Genomic DNA, 21,020 nt, shown 5'->3' with positions numbered 1-21,020 from the left:
TCTAAGCACTGCTTTCACTGCATCCCACAAAGTTTAGTATGTTATGTTTTCATTTTTATTTAATTCAAAATTTATTTAATTTATCTTAAGATTTCTTCTTTGACCCATCTGTTATTTAGAAGTGTGGAGTTTATTACTCTGTGTATTCTGGGATTTTCCAGTTATCTTTCTGTTACTGATTTCTAATTTACTTCCATTATGTTCTGAGGGCAGACAGCATATGATTTATATGACTTCTAGTTTTTCAGTTTGTTAATATATATTTTATGGCCCAGAATGTGGTCTTTCTTGGTTAATATAAGGTTAATTTTTATGTTAAGGTGTGGCATTTGTGCTAAAGTTCTTTTTTTTTTTTTTTTTTTTGCTCACATATGTCTAGTTGTTGCAACACTATTTATTGAAAAGATTATCCTTTCTACTCAATTAACTCTGCATCTGTAAAAACCTCAGTTGATCATATTTTGTCTTGATATATTTCTGGACTCATGTTTTTCTGTTGATCTGCATATCCATTCTCCACTAATACCACATTTTCTTGATTAATGTAGCTTTACAGTAAGTCTTAAAACCATGTTATATGAGCTATCCAACTTTGTCTTCTTCAAAATTGTTGTGACCATTTTAGTTCCTTCTTCCTATGTAGGAAACTGAGTCTCAGATGAAAAGGTAAACATTATAGAAAGACATGTATAACATAACTAAGAAATTTTACTTTGTTATGTTTGCCTTTTAATATGTTATATTAAAATTGTCTTGATTAGAAGGTTTCCCATATACTCATTGATGTTCTGGTAAATTCTTTAGCCTCCCTTCAAGTTGCACTGACTTCGCATAATATTCACTCTATGACTTATATGCACTTCAAGAAAAAATATATTAAATTAGGGTTAGCAGAATCCTTTCATGATAGCACCTCTGCTAAATGGAGAACAAGAGATAGAAGGTAAGATTCTGAGTATTACCCTCAATCCTGTGTCTGCACCTATCTGTCTCTAAATCTATGTGAGTACTTCTCCTAAAGATCTGCAGTCTCACAGGCAGGTTCAAGACTACCTGTTTTCCTTTTCTTTAATTTAAACTTTTTATTTTATATTGGAGTATAGCTGATAAACAATGTTGTGATAGTTTCAGGTGAACAGCAGAGTGACTCAACCATACATATACATGTATGTATTCTCCAAACTCCCCTCCCAAATAGGCTATCACATAACATTGAGCAGAGTTCCTTCTGCTATACAGTAGATTACCCACTTTTAAATATAGCAGAGTATACATGTCCATTCCAAAGGAGCCTCATTTTAAATAGTGGGAAAGCAATATAAAGCTTAAATTTACCAACGTAATCATTTTAAGTATATAGTTCAGTTAATCACCCTTTGTACTGATGTTTGACAAGTAATTGCAAAGCACTTATAAAATACGCTGTATCTTCTATTTTTCAGAAACCTGAATGCCAGCCTAGGTTTGCTTTAGCAGTTAAAAAGTAGAAAACTTTTGAGAGAAACTCTTTTAGGATTCCTGAGAAGAAAGACCTATTCTAGGACTCCTAGCCTAGTGTGGTAATTGGTTATCCTTCTACCTTCTTTATGAATTCATTCTTTCTTGGTACTATTCCTTTTCTCCCACTGAGGTAAGAATAATATATAGGGATATAAAGAATCAGAGTGTTACTCACTCAGTCATGTCTGACTCTTTGCAACCCCATGCACTGTAGCCCACCAGTCTCGTCTGTCCATGGAATTTTCCAGGCAAGAACACTGGAGTGGATTGACATTTTCTTATCCAGGGGATCTTCCTGACCCAGGGATTGAACCCACATCTCCTGCATTGCAGACAGATTCTTTACCATCTGAGCCACCAGGGAAACCTCAAAGAATCATGAGAAGGAAATTTTTTTCTTTTATTTTTCTTTTTTAATTAGAGGAAAATTGCTTTACAATGTTGTGGTAACTTTTGCTGTGCAATAACACAAATCATCCATAAAACTTATATCCCTTGCCTCTTGAGCCTCCCTCCCCTCCCCCATCTCACTCCTTTAGATCATCACAGAGCCACTGTCTGGGTTCTCTGTGTTATATAGCAACTTCTCACCAGCTGTCTGTTTTACAAATGTAGTGTATATATATATGTGTATATATATGTGTGTATATATATATATATAGAGAGAGAGATGCTACTTTCTCCATCCATCCCAGTCTTTTCTTCCCCCACTTTGTCCACAAGTCCATTCTCCTATAGCTGTGTCTCCACTCCTTCCCTGCAAATATGTTGTTGTTGTTCAGTTGCTCAGTTGTGTCTGACTCTTTGCAACCCCATGGAATGTAGCACGCCTGGCTTCCCTGTCCTTCACCAACTCCCAGAGCTTGCTCAAACTCATGTCCCTTGAGTCCACAATGCCATCCAAACATTGCACCCCCGTTGTCCCCTTCTCCTCCTGCTTTCAATCTTTCCCAGCATAATGGTATTTTCTAATGAGTCAGCTCTTTGCTTCAGGTGGCCAAAGAACTGGAGCTTCAGCTTCAGTATCAGTCCTTCCAATGAATAGTCAGGCCTGATTTCCTTTAGAATTGACTGGTTTGATCTCCTTGCAGTCCATGGGACTCTGAAGTCTTATCCAACACCACAGTTCAAAAGCATCAATTCTTCGGCATTCAGTCTTCTTTATGGTCCAACTCTCACATCCATACATGAATACTGTATGGGCCAACTCTCATATCCATACATGACTACTGTATGGAAAAAACCATAGCTTTGACTATATGGACCTTTGATGGCAAAGTAATGTCTCTGCTTTTTAATAAGCTGTCTAGGTTGCTCATAACTTTTCTACCAAGAAGCAAGTGTCTTGTAATTTCATGGCTGCAGTCACCATCTGCAGTGATTTTGGAGCCCAAGAAAATAAAGTCTGTCACTGTTTCCATTGTTTCCCCACCTGTTTGCCATGAAGTGATGGGACTGGATGCCTTGATCTTAGTTCTCTGAATGTTGAGTTTTAAGCCAGCTTTTTCACTCTCCTCTTTCACCTTCATCAAGAGGCTCTTTAGTTCCTCTTCACTTTCTGCCATACAGGTGGTGTCATCTGCATATCTGAGGTTATTGATATATCTCCTGGCAAACTTCATTCCAGCTTGTGCTTCATCCAGCCCGGCATTTCACATGATGTACTCTGCATATACGTTAAATAGGCAGGGTGACAATATATAGCCTTGACATACTCCTTTCCCAATTCTGAACCATGTTCTTCCATGTCTTGTTCTAACTGTTGCTTCTTGACTTGCATGCAGGTTTCTCAGGAGGCAGGTAAAGTAGTCTGGTATTCCCATATCTTTAAGAATTTTCCACAATTTGTTGTGATCCACACAGTCAAAGGCTTTAGCATAGTCAATGAAGCAGAAGTAGATGTTTTTCTGGAACTCTCTGGCTTTGTCTATGATCCAATGAATGCAGGCAATTTGGTCTCAGTTCCTCTGCCTTTTCTGAATCCAACTTGAACATCTGAAAGTTCATGGTTCACGTACTATTGAAGCCTGGCTTGGAGAATTTTGAGCATTACTTTACTGGCATGTGGGATGAGTACAATTGTGCAGTAGTTTGAACATTCTTTGGCATTGCCTTTCTTTGGGATTGGAATGAAAACTGACCCTTTCCAGTCCTGTGGCCACTGCTGAGTTTTCCAAGTTTGCAGGCCTATTGAGTGCAGCACTTTCACAGCATCATCTTTTAGAATTTGAAATGACTCAGCTGGAATTCCATCACCTCCACTAGCTTTGTTCATAGTGATGCTTTCCTAAGGCCCACCTGACTTTGCATTTCACAATATCTGGCTCTAGGTGAATGATCACACCACTGTGGTTATCTGGGTCATTAAGATCTCTTTTGATTAGTTTTTCTATGTATTTTTGCCACGTTTTCTTAATCTATTCTGCTTCTGTTAAATCCATACCATTTCTGTCCTTTTTTATACCCACCTTTGAATGAAACGTTGCCCTGGTATCTCTAATTTTCTTGAAGAGATCTCTAGTCTTTCCCATTCTATTGTTTTTCTCTATTTCTTTGCATTGATCACTTAGGAAGGCTTTCTTATATGTTCTTGCTATTCTTTGGAACTCTGCATTCAGATGGGTATGTCTTTCCTTTTCTCCTTCACCTTTCCCTTCTCTTCTTTCTCAGCTATTTGTAAGGTCTCCTCAGGCAGCCATTTTGCTTTTTTGCATTTCTTCTAGATTCCATATATAAGCATTGCAATATGATATTTGTTATTCTCTTTCTGACTTACTTCACTTACAGACTCTAGGTTCATCCACCTCACTAGAACTGACTCAAATTCGTCCTTTTTATGGTTGAATAATATTACGTTGTATATATGTACCACATCTCCTTTATCCATTCATCTGTCAACTTCCCCATGTCCTAGATATTGTAAATAGTGCTGCTCTGAGCACTGTGGTACTTGGGTCTTTTTCAGTTACGGTTTTTTCAGGGTATATGCTCAGTAATGGGATTGCTAGGTCATATGGTAGTTTGATTCCTAGTTTTCTAAGGAGTCTCTATACTGTTCTCCATAGTGGCTGTATCAATTTATATTCCCACCAACAGTGCAAGAGGGTTCACTTTTCTCCACACCCTCTCCAGCATTCAGGTTTTTTATGATGGCAATTCTTACTGGTGCAAGGTGAGACTTCATTGTCATTTGCATTTGCATTTCTCTAATAATTAGTGATTTTGAGCATCTTTTCATGTGTTTATTGGCCATCTGTACATAAGAAAGATTATAAACAAATATTCCCTATAAATATAGATGTTTTAAACACTAATCATACAGATCTAGTTTAAGAGTAAATATAAAGAATAATTCTATGCACCCAAGAAGAATATATTCTAAGAATTAAAACATGGTTGCTATATATTTTGGAAGCCAGAAATAGAATATATCTCAATAATATATCAAAGATAAAAATATATATTATAATTTCAGTCTATACTTAAAAGTTATTTACTTGGTAAAATTAATTTTTCATTTCTGATTTTAGTAAGCCAAAAGAGAAAACACTTCTTAATGTAATAAAGAATATCTAGATGGGAAATACTTAATAGTGAAAAAAATAGAATAATTCCTTTTAGATCAGAATTGTACAAAGGTGCCTATAAAAATTGTAGTTTTAGCATTTCCCTGGAAGTTCTAGCCAATACAATAATATAAGAAAAGTAATACAAATATGGGAAAATAGATAAACCTTATGATTATCTATATTCAATATAACTGTTCACCCATAAAACCCATAAAAATCTATTGAAAAAATAGTCTTAAAAATTAAGAGAGTTCAACAATATTCAGAACTCAATTACTATAAATCTTGATACCAACATTAGCTATTTAAAAAATACAATGGGTAGGGGAGAGCTCATTTATAGTAGCAGTGAAAAAACTCAGAAATGTCTAATAATAAACCTGGAAATTTATGGAAGCTTCCTGCAAATGTATTTCCTAGCTAAGATGATTCATTGAACACTTTTATTTATCTCTGCTATTTCCTGAGATGCCAGTAAGATGAGAGTAAATGAATGTATTTAAAGGTGTAAATCCACAAAAGAAATGGGAGAAGAGTCATCATGTACCAGAGATGTTTATACATTTTGGAAAATGGAAAATGAATGGAGGATTAGTAACTTATTAGACAGGACAGAGGAAGCTACTGCAGAGAAAGCACTGAGAAGCCTTTACAAATGAAGAGAGAACTTTGAAAAGTTTGGGAATTAGAAGCAGCATGAACAATAAACAGTGGTGATGTGGGGTAGAACTAAAAATAGATGAGGTGGACTTCTAAAGCAAGAATCCAAAAACCTAGTAGTCCTGCCACAGTCCAGGTATGGAATACGAGTCCCAGACAACAGGCTAGAGATGAACTCTCTGCATAAATTCAGTAGAGAAGAGAAGACTCAGAAATGGTGTGGACTTTGGAAGATTTCAGGTAGCCACAATACAGGAGATATAAGCAACACAGGTTCAGTCCCTGGGTTGGGAGAATTCCCTTGAGGAGGGCATGACAACCCACTCCAGTATTCTTGCCTGGAGAACCCCATGGACAGAGGAGCCTGGCGGGCTACAGTCCAAAAGGTTGCAGAGTCGGACACAACTGAAGTGACCTAGCACGTACAGGTAGCACTGAAAAGGGGATGAACTCAAAGTCTACAAATGGAGAAAGGTCACCCTCCTTCCCTGTTCCAGATGTAGACCAAATCTCTCTCCCAGAACACTGAAAGTCTCTTCTCTAAGAAACTTAATAGTCCCAGAGAAAAGATCTCCAAATTCAGACATGAAATGGTGCACCCACTTTGGAGAACAGTGTGACAGTGCCTTAAAAAGTTAACCGTAGAGTTTATCATCCAATCTTTAGGTGTCCACCCAAGAGAGATGAAAACACATGTTTACTAAAAACACATACATGACTGTTCAACACAGCACTAGTCACAGTTGCCAAAAGAAACAGCCCAATATCTATCATGTGATGAACAGATAAATAAAATGTGGTATATCCATGAGTGTGTACATGCTAAGTCACTTCAGTTGTGTCTGACTCTGCGACCCTATGGATTGTAGCCTGCCAGGCTCCTCTGTCCATGGGATTCTCTAGGCAACAATACTGGATTGGGTTGCCATACCCTCCTCCAGGGGATCTTCCCGACCCAGGGATTGAACCCGCATCTCTTGCGTTTTCTGCATTGCAGGCAGATTCTCTACCGCTGAGCCACTGGGGAAGCCTGGTATATCCATATGTGGCATGTTATTTGGCAACCACAAGGAGAGAGATAGAGAGTGACTGCTGATGGCTACAGGGTTTCTTGGGAGGGGGCAGGCAAGGAAATGTTCTCAAATTATGATAGTTGCACACTGTTAAACTAAAAAACACTTGGCTGTAATGATTTAGATAGGTTCACTTTTCTGTATGTATGTTTTACTTCAGTAAAGCAGTTTAAAGTTTATAAGGAAGCAGTCAACCACATTGAATTCTGGAGAGACATGTAAAGCAAAGACTATAACATGTCCATTGGATTTAGCAGCACAGAAGTCATTGGTGAATTTGCTGAGTTCAATTTTAGTAGAGTAGTAGAAGATGAAAGCCAGGTTGGAAAAAATTGAGAAGTAGTGTGGTTATGGAAATGTGTAAATGTCTTAAGTGCTCTTAGTTATCTAGTAAACAGGAAAAGATTGAAGGTTCTAGAGTGGAGAGTCAATACTAAAAGGTTCCTGAGAAGTACAGATGGAGTGATTAGCCGTAAGAGAAGGATCACTTCCTTTAATGTAAAAGGAGGAAATGATAAATGCTGAAACACTTGGAAAGTGACAAAGGGAAGACAGTTTTTCTTTTATGACCCCTTTCTCTGAAATGGGAAGCAAGACCATCTGTTTAGCCTAAGTTGTGAAAAGGGAAATGGGAAGAGCAGAGCAGCTGATTAGAGAAGCACTGTAGCTCTGTCAGAAAACGTTTAGCACCCACTTAGAGTTAGTGACTGGGAATCTATATTGGATCTGCTGTTTGTATGTTGGCTAGTTTCTTTAATCTTGTTTTTTTTACACTAAGTTTACCAACTATAAGTCACAGAAAAGGCAGACATTTGGTTCATGCAGTGTTATGATTTTGCCAGATGTCGGGGATGGATAAAAATACAGGGGACGTGTTTTTAGAAGCATTGTCAAAAGAGTTTTGGGAATGCTAGGCTGTGAAATTCAAGTTAAATAAGAGAGAAAAGGGTTGGGAAGAATGTATGCTATTAACAGTCCCACCAGGACAGAGATTTGAGCTGTCTTGTTCACCACTTTGTTCCCAGTTCTTAGAACAGTGATTGTTTGAATAAATTGTCCATTGAGACCAGTGGGCAGAGATGGTAGGAGTAGCTGAAAAAACAAGCTTGAGGGTAAGATGTAGGCGTCAGGAAGTAGTGGGATGTTTGAATTACTCAATTCAGAAGAGAGGCTGTTCACAAGCTCCAGGATATAAAAAGAAAGATTTGCTGAGAAAATCTTTTTTTTTTTTTCCTTTTTTGACCATACCCCACAGTTTGTGGGATCTTAGTTCCCTGACCAGGTATTTAACCCAGGCCCATGGCAGTGAGAGCACCAAGTCTTAACCACTGGACCATCAGGGAATCCCCTGAGAAAGTCTTTGACCTGAGAGATCAAAGAACTAAGAGTGCTGGTTGAGTGCCATTCATGTAACGTTGACATTAGCAAGTATGATGGTAACAGTTGAACTGAAGGAGAAGACTAAATCAAGTGTTACCATCATGATTGAGAGTGAGTGGGTAGATGAATGACATAGATGCAGAAAGGTTAAGGGTGGCACAGCAGATGACAGGATCCTCAGAGCAGTAGGAGTTTAATGAGAGACCAGGAGAATAATGATCAGAAAGCAGAAATGGAAGCAATGATGGTCCAAATACTACCTCTTGACCCTAAAATTCATAGGGTACATTGAGTATAAACAGTTCTTACTGAGAAGAATATAGGGGAGGCATTGACCTCAGGAAAGAGCCAGGTTTTAGTTAAAACAGGGGATGGAGGAAGTACTCTAAGAAGAGAACAAAATACAGCTGAGTATCTCATAAGACAAAAGTTCCAGAAGCCCTGGGGGCATGGGAAGTGTTGGGTAAAAAGAGGGTAAAACTATAAAACATCATAGGGATAGCAGTGCTCTGCTAAGTTGGGATGAGTTGGAGTGGAAAATATCCTATGGGCATTGACTGATTTAAAAAGGAATGAGAGATACAGCTGATTGAGTCTCAGAAGGGGCTTCCCGTGCAGCTCAGCTGGTAAAGAATCTGTCTGCAATGCAGGAGACCCCAGTTTGATTCCTGGGTTGGGAAAATCCCCTGGAGAAGGGAAAGGCCGCCCACTCCAGCATTCTTGGGCTTCCCTGGTGGCTCAGCTAGTAAAGAATCTGCCTGCAATGCAGGAGACCTGGGTTCAATCCCTTGGTTGGGAAGATCCCCTAGAGAAGGTATCATTACCCATTCCCGTATTCTGGCCTGGAGAATTCCAGGGACTGTACAGTCCATGGGGTCGCAAAAAGAGTCAGACATGACTGAGCAACGTGTTTAAAAAAAAAAAAAAAGTATTAAAGTAACTCAGAAGACCTTTTACCTAACCTAAGCTGTCTTCAGTAGGGGATTGGTTAGCTCAATTAGAGTGCATTTGGGAGACAAAGTAACCTGAAGTCATGAAAAATGATATCATAAAAAATTTATATAGAAAAAATATTCTCAACATTTTAAGTGAAAAAATAGTTTACACAGTGCATATGTATATTATCTTTTTTACAAAAGGAAAACAAGAATAGATGGATGAGTAACATTTTCATAATGTTTGCATATGTTGCAATTTTTTAAAAGACTGGGTTTTCAAAGATTGAAAAAGCTGCCTATAGAGGAAGATGCTAAACTTAAGCCACAGAACCACTCATTTGTCAACAAATATTTAGCTCCTGCCCTATGTCAGATCCCATTCTTGGCCCTGGAGATAATAACATAAACAGAATAATGACCTTATTCTCATCACTGTTAAAAGAGAAAAGCAAATAAGCAAAATCTGAGCAAAGAGTGTCCGAAGGAGAGAATTCAGTGCGTACACAGGCCCAGAGGTAGGAGTCAAGCATAGCAGCAGGTTTGGGGCAACCCTGAGCAACTAGGTTGGTGGAGAAGAACAAGATTTGGAGGAAAAAAGAGAAGAGTTCTGTTTTGATGCCTGTCACACCGCCAAGTGGAGATACCAGGCAACAGTTGAGTGTATGAGTTTGGAACTTGAGAGCAAGGTTAATGTTAGAGCTAGATACATTTAGGAGTCATTGACATTGATGTTATTAAAAGTCATGAGGATGAATGAAATTATCTAAGACATGAGAGCTAAGGATTAATCTCTGGGACATTTCATCATTTAAAAGAAAAGAGCAGAGAAGGGTAATCGGGAGAGGCCTACTGAAATCACCAAAGATAAAAAAAGAATGAGAGAGGAAAGCTCCTGCATCACACTTAGCTTTCCACCCAGCGCAGCTTATGGGATGGACTGTGAAATTGTTTCATTTCCTGGCCTTGTGCTTAATATCCTCAGACACCATGTCAGACCATCCCTTTCTTAAATTGGTGGCACGGAGCCAAGTCAAAGCTTCAGAGGCTGCATCCTGCCCTGGATATCTAAATGTCCTGCTAAGTCAGAAGCAAACAAAACTGGGAAGAGAGCTCTAGGAGGACGGATTCATTCCGGTATGGCCAAGTTCAGATTGCTTCCTGGATAGGACCATCACAACAGACCAAATAAGCCTTCTGCTTGACACGTCTCCATAATGAAACTGTTCAAGTCCACCTGTGTGCTTAGGTGACCCGTGAATACTGGCTCTATGAGGTGCAGAGGTAGGAAAGGTCAGCATCACCATGCCTGTGGTTAACATATAGTCTGATTTTTTCAAGGGATGGTATTTTATCAATTTGAATAAGTTATATGTCCCTTTACATTATTTGAATACAAAACGTCCCCATCGGGGTCGGGCCAGGGTAATTAAATCCTGTCACATGTCACCTCAGCAAACACACTGCTCTTTACTGGTAGTTAGTACAAAATACCATGGGAATTCACTTTTTATTTTGCTTTATTGCATATATAGTTCTGGCATAAAGTTCAGTAACTTCTCAAGTGTTGATGTTTAATATAATCCTTGCTGTTTTGTTGCTTTTTAATCTGCCAGATTATTTGGTCTTTCCTAATAGCAAAAGTACTATGAAAACATTTACTGAACAAAATCAGCTGTGAGCTGTCACTGAAATCCAAGTCCCTGCCTACCACAGACTTCTTGGTTCTTCTGCCGCCGTGTAATCCATGACTGAATGTGGCTTCAGGAAAAATAGAATTTTTATGATGACAGCAGACCCGTGAAGATAAGCCTTTGTACTTTAAGGTAGATGAAATTGTTGGTGAAGACAGCCCCGTTGAATAGGAGTATGGCAGTGTTCACACTGAGTTACAACTAATCCTACTATACTTTTAAAATAAAATATAGTTGGAAACAGCAACCATTTTCTTCTTTTACTGTTCCTTTAGTTGCACATCTTGTTTAACTTGATGGAAAGATTAAAGATAAACTAGTCTAGGAAGTCGAGGAAACTGTGTTAAAAAAAACACTTGGCTCTGCCACTCAGTTGCTTTGTGACTGCCAACGGTTGACTTCTACTTCTCTGGACCTAAGTTTCTTCATTGGTAAAATGAGAGAATTATTCCAAATTATATTTCAGACCCATTCTTCAGTGGTGGGCATTACTGGCATTTGGCAATACCCAGTTCTCCTCTCTTCCAATCCATGACTGATTCTGGCTAATTAAATGTAAGAAGTATTATGTCACATCCTATGTGGCTGTGGAGAATCTTTGTAAGATTCTTCAGCTTCTCTTCCCTGCCAAGACAACAGAGAAGCTCACGTTACCTTGTGAGACAGTGGAGCCACTGTCTGCCTACACCTTCTTTGAGCACATAGCATAAGCATTCAGATCAGATCAGATCAGTCGCTCAGTCGTGTCCAACTCTTTGCGACCCCATGAATCGCGGCACGCCAGGCCTCCCTATCGCATTGGATATATTTAAATTGTATTGAGCCACTGGAATTTTGAGGTTAATTTGTTACTGCTGCATAACCTAATTTATCCTGACTAATACAGCGGATCTAATTCTCAATGCTGTTGTGGATCACTCTATAAAGATTTTTTTACTGTATTGTATTTGAATTAAAATACTTGGAAGAAATTTGAAGCCCACAACTATTTTTCAAATGATTAATAAGTTCAATCAGTCTTTAAACTCAACGTCTTATTGTTACTCTGGATTTCAATTTGCATCTCTGAATTGATTGATTTCTGGTATAATTCCTAATCCCCAATTATTTTAGTTCTATGTTTTAATAGAAAAGGCAGCTGGTTTAATTTGTTCACTTAGAATATGTCTCCTTATTTTGTATACAACAAAAACTTGAAATTGTATTTAAAAATAGGCTTCCCATTGTTTCTGATTTTAAACTAAATTAATCATCTATATGAAGAGATGAATATTAGCACAACATTGTTACGTGCCTCCAAGGAAAGTACAAACAAAGCCTGTACCTTCAGCATGAAGTAGGTCTGTCTTGCTTGTAAACAAACTTTCTTAGAAGCTGGTATCCAACTCACTCACTGGCTTGCACCCTAAATAAAGATGTTTTAGTTGAATGCAGAAATCATTGTTTTGAATGACAGAAGCAATTGTATTGAAACATTGGCTTAACGCTATGTGAATAAAAGCTGCAAAAAAATTTCTTCTAAAAAAGAAAATTTTCTGCTAGAAAGGATTTCAACTTATAGATTTTTATACCATAGAAAAAAAATATGACATTTCCATGCCTGAAATGCTAGTCTGATTTTGGCTGAGATGTAAGGGCCAGGTCAGCTATATAACTTACAAGATCAATGCAAACTGAAAATCTTTTGTTCAAAAAGTAGGATTAAAAAATGCAGTTAAAGGTACTAAACCAAAAAGTATTTTCCTTTAGGAAGAAATTTTAATTTCCTTTAAGAAGAAAGCAGGAAAGGGACCTGAAGAGACATTTCTCCAAAGAAGACATACAGATGGCTAACAAGCACTTGAAAAGATGCTCAACATCACTCATTATCAGAGAAATGCAAATCAAAACTACAATGAGATACCACCTCACACCAGTCAGAATGACCATCATCAGAAAGTCTACAAACAATAAATGCTGGAAAGAGTGTGGAGAAAAGGGAACACTCTTGCATTGCTGGTGGGAATGTAAACTGAACAGCCACTATGGAAGACGGTGTGGAGACTCCTTAAAAAGCTAGGAATAAACCACCATATGACCCAGCAATCCCACTCCTAGACATACACCCTGAGGAAATCAAAATTGAAAAAGACACATATACCCCAGTATTCACTGCAGCACTTTTTACAATAGCTAGAACATGGAAGCAACCTAGATGTCCATTGACAGATGAATGGATAAAGAAGCTGTGGTACATATCTACAATGGAATACTACTCAGCCATAAAAAGAAATGAATTTGAATCTGTTCTAATGAGGTGGACAAAACTAGAGCCCATCATACAGAGTGAAGTAAGTCAGAAAGAGAAATATAAATATCGTATACTGACACATATATATGGAATCTGAAGAGATGGCACTGATGAATTTATTTTCAGGGCAGCAGTGGAGAAACAGGCATAGAGAACAGACCTATGGACAAGTGGGAGGAGAGGGGGAGGAAGCTGGAGATGTATGGAGACAGTAACATAGAAATTTAAAATACCATGTGTAAAACATAGCCAATGGTAATTTGCTGTATGACTCAGGGAACTCAAACAGGGGCTCTGCCACAGGCTGAAGGGTGGGGTGGGGTGGGAGATGGAAGGGAGGTTCGGAGGGAGGGGACATGGGTATACCTATGGATGATTCTTGTTGATGTGTGACAGAAAACCACAAAATTCTGTAAAGCAATTATCCTTCAATTAAAAAATTTTAAAAAACAGGTGATATATGAATAATATCATAAACCTACAGTTAGCAAAAAATTGTATTTTGATATAATTTTATATAATATAAATAATAATACTTTATTAATGTGATAACTTGGTTGATCATAAAATTTTTCTGGTTCACATTTCTTCAAATTCATTTATTAGATCATCAAAGTTTATACTTTTAGCAACTTTAAGTGATATAATTAAAAGCAGATTAGTTGCTCTTGGCAAATGAAAGATCACATATAAATTTTGGTGATTTTTAATTTTTAGAAGGATCTTTCTGCTGATGCAACTGACACTGGAACTGTTAAGAATATTTTATGGACTGTGACACCATTTGGATAGATTTCTAATAAATTATTTCAAAATATAAATTTTAGTATGTCTAAAGCTGATGCTTCTTATGAAAAAAAAATTTTTTTAAGATTTACCTCTTCATACACATTAATTTAATTTAAATTTGTAAAATACCATTTTGATGTTTTCTCTAGCATTTCTTGTAAATTGTAGAGGTCATGCAAGAGACCAAAAGTCACCTGATGGTTTGGAGATAATTCAGAATGCCTATTATGCTTTCTATTACTGTATTTTAAATTACAAAGAAAAGTGAAATTTAAAACTACTCATTTATCTGTTCATTTGAAGCTTCCTATAAAAACAATGTTCTTTTCCATCAAATGCAGTAATCTTTATATTTAATTTCTGTTTCTCAACCAGTGGATATTTGCTTTGCAACAATGCAACAGCGTTTAACACCAGAGATTCTAAATGCTTCAAGAATCCTAGTGTGGCTGATATGCTGTGTTGCAGTGTCCACATGCATGCTTTTGTTTTGTAATTTACTGGCGTTTATTGCCTAAGCTCTGGCAGTTCTTAACTCCATGCTCAGGCCAGAGAGCTAATATTTTTACCTTGGGAATAAGCTCTGGGAAAAAGGCCAGCCAGCCTCCCGCCAGTGCCACCGCCACCGCCCCTCTGTCACCGTCACCGTGACTCATCTGGGCCCTGCACCCCCACCCCCACGCTGCTCTGGTGTGAAGGTGCACACAAGCAGGAGCCGGCAATCTGGCATACACACGGTGCTGTGGGCCAGAACCCACACACACGTGCCCGGGATATCTCCTCTCTCACGTGCATGCTTCCGTGTTCCATCAGACTTTATTTCTAATAGACAAGGTCAAGGATAAGATCACTAAGAATTTCAAGACAGCCACAGCAGAGCACTGAACCATGTGTGGGGCCCTGTGCAGCTATACAGGTCACACATGCTCTGCTTAGGCCTCATGTTCTGTCCATAGAAATGATTGACCCCTGTGTGAATGAATGTGGAGGGAGATCCTTTGTGCCTTTGGCTTCCAATCCTGGGAAAAAAACAATGAGACATGGGTGAGGGTGTTATCTACCATATAATTTGTTTCTCTGCTTCTAAACTGCTCTAAGTTTACTTTTTTATAAAAATGATAGACACCAAAGCTCTCCTTCTTTAGAGGGATTTCTTTAGTTTCAAATAAGTGTTCCTTTTCCAAGATTCTCCAGAAAGTGGGAGTAGCATATCAGGAAGGAATGAGCATTTATTGAGTACTTTTCACATGTTGATTTATTGTTGTTGTTCAGTCACTAAGTTGTGTCCAACTCAGTGACCCCAAGGACTGCAGCGCGTGTCCTTCACTATCTCTTGGAGTTTGCTCAAATTCACGTTCATTGATTCGGTGGTGCTATCAAACCATCTCATCCTCTGCTGCCCCCTTCTCCTTTTTTTTTTTTTTCCCCCTTCTCCTTTTGCCTTCAATCTCTCCCAAGCATCAAGAGATGCTTTCCAGCGAGTCAGCTCTTCACATCAAGACCCAGATGGTGGGAAAGATAGAAGGCAGAAGGAGAAGAGGGCAACAGAGGATGAGATGGTTGGATGGCATCATCAGTTCAATGGACATGAATTGGGCAAACTCCAGAAAACAGTGAGGGACAGGCAGGCCTGGCATGCTGCAGTCCATAGAGTTGCACACGACTCTATGGACACGAAGAGTTGGATACAACTTGGCAGCTGAACAACAGAAACACTCTGCATATAAGTTAAATAAGCAGGGCGACAATATACAACCTTGTCGTACTCCTTTCCCAATTCTGAAGCAGTCAGTTGTTCCATGTAAGGTTCTAACTGTTACTTTTAGACCCACATACAGGTTTCTCAGGAGACAGGTAAGGTGGTCTAAAGAGAGATTTTAGCAAGTCTCTCTGACTGCAAAGACTTTGAGAGGCAGCTTTAAAAGTGCCCTGTGTGTGAGTGCTAGAAGCAAATGCCCTGGGTTCAAGTCCTGACTCAGCCCGGTAGTGGCTCTTGCTAGACGAGTTACTTCTCAGAGTCTTGGTTTCTTCATGTAACTAATGGGGACCTACCTCATAGGGTTGTGTAGAGGGTTAAATGAAAGGAAGATTCATGTAAAGCACTGAGAACAGAGCCTGAAATCTGTGGCAAATGTCACTACTAATATCGTTGCTGTTACCATGATTACTTTGCCCACTCCACAGTCTCTTTTCACAGGTTAGTAGTCAGCAGAAAACAAGGGCTTAGAGACAGACAGACAACAAGGCCCTTCTGGTGTTTACTTTCCCTAAAGTTCCCAGAGAAGGCCCTCTTATCTACGATGTGATCTGTGATCTGATTCTTGCCCTGGGAAGCCCATCTCTATGGTCTTTTTGGATTTTAATGTTCTGCCGACTTGATCATTTTCTGTCTGGGTTGTATGTGTTACAGGTATGAGACGTCTCTGTTGGATTTGGTTCAATCTCTGAGTCCAAAGACTGCTTCCAAACCCCGGCCCCATCGCTCCAGAGAAGGTGGGTCATGGAATCACCGTACTTGCCGACTCAGTCCTCTGAAATCAACCTGGAACAAGACCAGGGCTGGCAGCACCCCCGAAGACCTGGAGGAGAATCAGATTCTGGAAGATATCTTTTTCATTTGACACTGAAGCACATGCTGCAAAGTTTCCATCAGAAATGAGTGGGTGTCTCTATGTACCGATCTAGGATTTTAAATTATTTAACTGTAATTGTGTCTCTCCTTTCACAAGGACCTATCTCACTAGCATCCTGTTATGTATCGAATTTAGAAATTATTCTAACAACCCAGGGTGTTTCTGATCAGACCAGTCAGTAGGTAACACATTAAGGGTGGATGAGGGTGGAGGGCAGTAGCCTTTCTGTGCTAAGCAGAGATTAGAAAATTAACAAAGAACATTTACTGCATGGCAGAGGCCATTGTTTACTCAGACTCATTCAAGAGTATTTCCTTTTCAATATTTTGCTGGAAAAGTTTGGCTCTGTTTTGTACACAAGGAAAACCTTTCCACTGAAAGATACCTCTGGTTTCAACATAGCCCCTGTGTAACATAAGCAGTTTCCGAAACATAGACCGTTTTACCTCTCCACCCTGTTTTCTTACCACGTACCTCTTTGCAATGCAGTCAGTTAATTCTGAAGCTGGAGTTGGTGCCCTTCCCATCACAGGCAACACTGAGGGCCAATCGTGAGTCAGCCTCTGCAGTCATCAGCCTGGTAGCTGCCCACCCCATACCCCTAAGTGCTTAATGAGCTGGAAATCCACCCCCCACACTCCAGCCCTTGGAAACAAGAGAGTGCTGGCCCAGCGGAGGCACTGGCCAAAATGCTTGTCCTCCCATCTGCCATTTCCTTGGGTAAATTAGAGCAGTCTCTCAGTATCTTTCCTTGACCCAAGTGTCTGTCTTATTCACCCTCATGAACTCCCTCATGAACTCCCATCAGTGGCTGCAGGCTGATAGGCTTCCTGGCCTTCTCTCTTTCCTGGTGAAGAGCCAGAGTCCCGGTCAACCAGGCCTTGCATGTGCTCTGCTCAAAGCCACTGTCTCATGGCCCCACAGAACCACCTCCACTTGCCAGATAATGTTCCCCCCTGCTCTCCCACTGGGCCCCCCAGAGAAAGCCTGTGGAAGAAGTACACCCGAAACCTCCATTCTCTGCTCTCCTGTTTGGCAGAGCTCTTGAGCTGGGTTGCTCTGCTTGCAGAGGGCTCTAGTGGGCTCTAGCAGCATCCCAAGCTGATGGGCAGTATGATGAGCCTGGTAGAGCCAGTGGATTTAAAACTGTCCAGTCCTTGGAAGCAGAGGGGAGATGTGTATTATTCAGTGACTCTATTTGGTGTAGGGGGTGTTGCTTTTTTCACTTTCCCTTTCACCAACCCCAGACATGAACTGAGACTAAGATTTTCAGTTGTTATTAGTAGCCAAGGTCAGAACATGCAGGGCAGCTTGTAATTAGTGAGACACGTGGCTTCCCTGAAGTCTTTATCAAAACTAGATTATTTCAGCCTACAGAAGCCTTCCAGAGCAGCTTCTGTGTCTGGATAAATCCAGATCTCATTGTCTTTTCAGACTGGTCCCTGTCACCTCTGCTCAGCCTTCCTTCACTTGCATCTTTTTGTCCTTTGGAGGAAGGAATGTAGCCTGCCAATACCATATTCTCAATCTGAGGGAAATATCAGGTCAGGAAAAACTAGCTGTGGTCATTCAGTTGAAAATTATTGCAGATTACAGTCTTCTCTGAAAGTTCACCCCTGTGAAAGTAATTGAATCAGTGCCATCCCATTCCAAAAGCCTTTGGAAAAGAGCTTTCTTTGGTGTGGCAAAAAAAAAAAAAGGTGGGGGGCAGGGGTGGTGAAACAAGCTGAGAGCCCTTGGCCACTTTCTCAGTTAAAGTTAGTTCCTGAACTATCTTTCTGTTGCTCCGTGTGTCGTGACCACCTTAAGTGTACCCAGATCCTTCAAATCACCCACAAGCACACTTTCCCCTCCTGGACACCGGTGTCCTCACTGCTCTCTGGAGTGAGAGGATGCCAGAAAGACCACGAAAAGGCCTGTGATGTCTTCAAGAAACTTGTTTGCCTTTACAAGAATCATAAGTAGGCTCTAAACTAAAGGCTTTTGGGGGTCACATGCCACAAAATGGAGTTTAACTGCTTGCTTACCTCTCCTGAATGAGCAATCTGGAACAGCAAAGCTGGATTTTCAGCAGAGCATCAGTCAGCCTGTTCTTCATGTGCTGCAGCCCCCACCAGTTGCCCTTCTCGATCCTGCAGGCGTTTCCTCGGCGTCAGGGCAGCAGGATGTGAATCTGTGTCTGGCCTAACATCTTCAGTATGAATTCAAAAGCATATGTTAACATTTCAACCTGTATCTCACTTTGAGATCTATATATACACGTATGAAAAGGTTGTTTTAGAGCCTCGAGGCTTTTGTGAAGCCCAGAGGCGTAACCTAATTGCAGACTAAGCTACCTAGGGAGAGGGTCTGGCACACAGGGATCTGCCTTTCCTCTCAGTAAGCGCTCCCGACAGTGACTGGGAGCACTTACCCAGCCTCCAGCCACTTCCCCAAAGCAAGGCTGGACACGTGCGGGGGATGCTGCTGGTGTTCCCACTCCCCCACCCTGCTTCCCACAGTTCTAGGAGAGAAACGCCAATCATTGTTGGCAAAATGGGGAAGGACGAATGCCAACCGATGCTCCTTAAGTAGGGCCCAAGGTGCGTGATCTCAAAAGCCAAGTCTGCCAAGGGAAAGGTTTTCCTGGCGGTCACCCTTCCTGGAGGCACGCTTGTGTTCACAAACCTGACCTCTGTGGTGGGGGCTTGTCTAGAGCGTCCTGAATGTCATGGGAGGGAGAGGCTCCCTCCTCCTCCAGGGGCACTCCTTTCACTTGACTCGGCTCTCATACAAGAGATTTCCTGGTCTCAGACTCCAGGGAGGGGCCAGGCCTAAGGAGCAGAGCCAGACGAAGTCTGCCATCATTAGGGTGGGGGCTCTGACAGACTCCCCCCAGCTCACCTTCTATCCCCACCTCAGGGTATGTTCTTTTTAATGTGGGCCAATGTTTATATATATCTATATATATACACACACACACATATGAGGTTTTATGGTAATAAATTCTCTCTATGGTTATTCTCCCCATGTGGTTTTAATACTGAATTGCTCCTTGAACATCCCTCATCAGATAAGTGGAGTTTAGCTTGAAAACAAAAGCAGAGCCTCGGGTTATCATTTCACTTAGTATTTGTTAAAGCAACAGGAGCTTATGGTCAACTGAAAGAAACCCACATCTTGTAGGTTTCCTGGCTGACTCCAGCTCATACCCATCACATAAACACTAGGCTATGTGGTCACTAGAATGGAGGATTCAGTCTCTGTGTACTGCTGAGAAACTGCTCAGTAAAGAACTGTCTTGGCACTTGGACACAGGAAAAATAGTCCTGGAGGAGAAAATGGCAACCCACTGCAGTAGTCTTGCATGGACAACCCCATGGACAGAAGAGCCTGGTGGGCTACAGTCCATGGAGTCACAAAGAGTCAGACGTGACTTCGTGACTAAACAGCAAACAGTTCGCTTTAGGTGCTGGGAAAACATCGGCGAGGGTTCGCATGCCTGAAGTGCTGAGTTTTGAGATCACATCTATGGATTCAACTAAGACAGCTAAAGGCCCTATCCTGTCCCGGCTTCCCTAGCCAGCTTGGCACCTCCCTCTGAACCAGGGGCCTTTGCAGCTGCTCCTCAGAGACAGAAGTGATGAGAGCAAAGTCATCACTCAAATGGCTCCCAAGCTGAAAATGAACTAAGTAGAGTTTGACCCGATTGAAGTAAGATTACTCTTGAGTCTAGGAACAAGGCCTGATCCTCAGAGGAAGAATAAACTGGTAGCCAGAGAGCCCACTTCATAAGTTGGTAACCAGCCACACGGTTCCTTCAAGTTTCTCAGATTTGCTATTCAAAGTGGGTTGTTCCTGAGCCCCTAGAGTTCCATTGTTCCATTCAGAACTGGAACCTTTTACCCTCTCAGGCTTCAGCCTCAAAGCTCACTCATATCCAGCTCCACCACATGCATGCTCATAATTGAAGAAGCACCTGGAAAATGTGCCCGGGTCCTTTTCTGCTCTCCTCACCACAATTCCATCACCTTCCAGATTCACAGAAGTCTGTGGCTAGATTGGACCTTAGAGCCCATAAAATCCATCACTTTGGTTTTACAGATGAAGAAAGTTCAGAGAAAAGCGAGCTCTCATATCCTGCCAGTGGTAGGTCTGGCCACCAAGCAGGCACATCCCCCCACTCCACCCCCCCCCAACCCCCACGGCGGGACATCACTGCTTTGATGTATGTTCCAAGATGAACATTTTTAAGAATCTCAACTAGGATTGAACATTCCACCGCCATCTCTTGTAAGTTGAGCTTTTGTAGACTGCTTGGGCCAAAGCAGGCAGAAACATAGCATGTCCTTTCTCCAGGGGATTTAGGTTGGTAACCCTCAAGGAGTGAATGCCACCATCTAGGACTTCTTTCTGTTCATGGAGGTGGAAGCCATGGGAAGATTAAAGAAAATCCCTGGGGAAAAGCTAAATCTCTCCAGGTGGCATAATGGACATCACTGTCTTCTGTAAATAATA

At 40.7% G+C, this 21,020-nt stretch overlaps 1 protein-coding gene across 7 annotated transcripts in view; it reads left to right on the top strand.

Annotated features, from left to right (window-relative positions):
* The window catches only part of KIAA1328 (KIAA1328 ortholog), a 421,290-nt gene extending 401,762 nt beyond the window's left edge, over window positions 1-19,528 (top strand). For all 7 annotated transcript variants that reach the window (XM_027526136.1, XM_027526135.1, XM_027526142.1 and 4 more), the window contains one exon: window positions 16,301-19,528. In XM_027526136.1, the coding sequence (XP_027381937.1) occupies window positions 16,301-16,511 (211 nt within the window). In that variant the 3' untranslated portion in view covers window positions 16,512-19,528. The remainder of the gene's footprint in view (window positions 1-16,300) is intronic.
* Window positions 19,529-21,020: the final 1,492 nt, after the last annotated feature.

This window comes from Bos indicus x Bos taurus, chromosome 24 (genome assembly GCF_003369695.1).
Source record: "Bos indicus x Bos taurus breed Angus x Brahman F1 hybrid chromosome 24, Bos_hybrid_MaternalHap_v2.0, whole genome shotgun sequence".
In the NCBI taxonomy this organism is placed as follows: Eukaryota; Metazoa; Chordata; class Mammalia; order Artiodactyla; family Bovidae; genus Bos; species Bos indicus x Bos taurus.
Note: the sequence above shows the minus strand (reverse complement) of the source record. Positions and strands in the feature narration are given on the sequence as shown.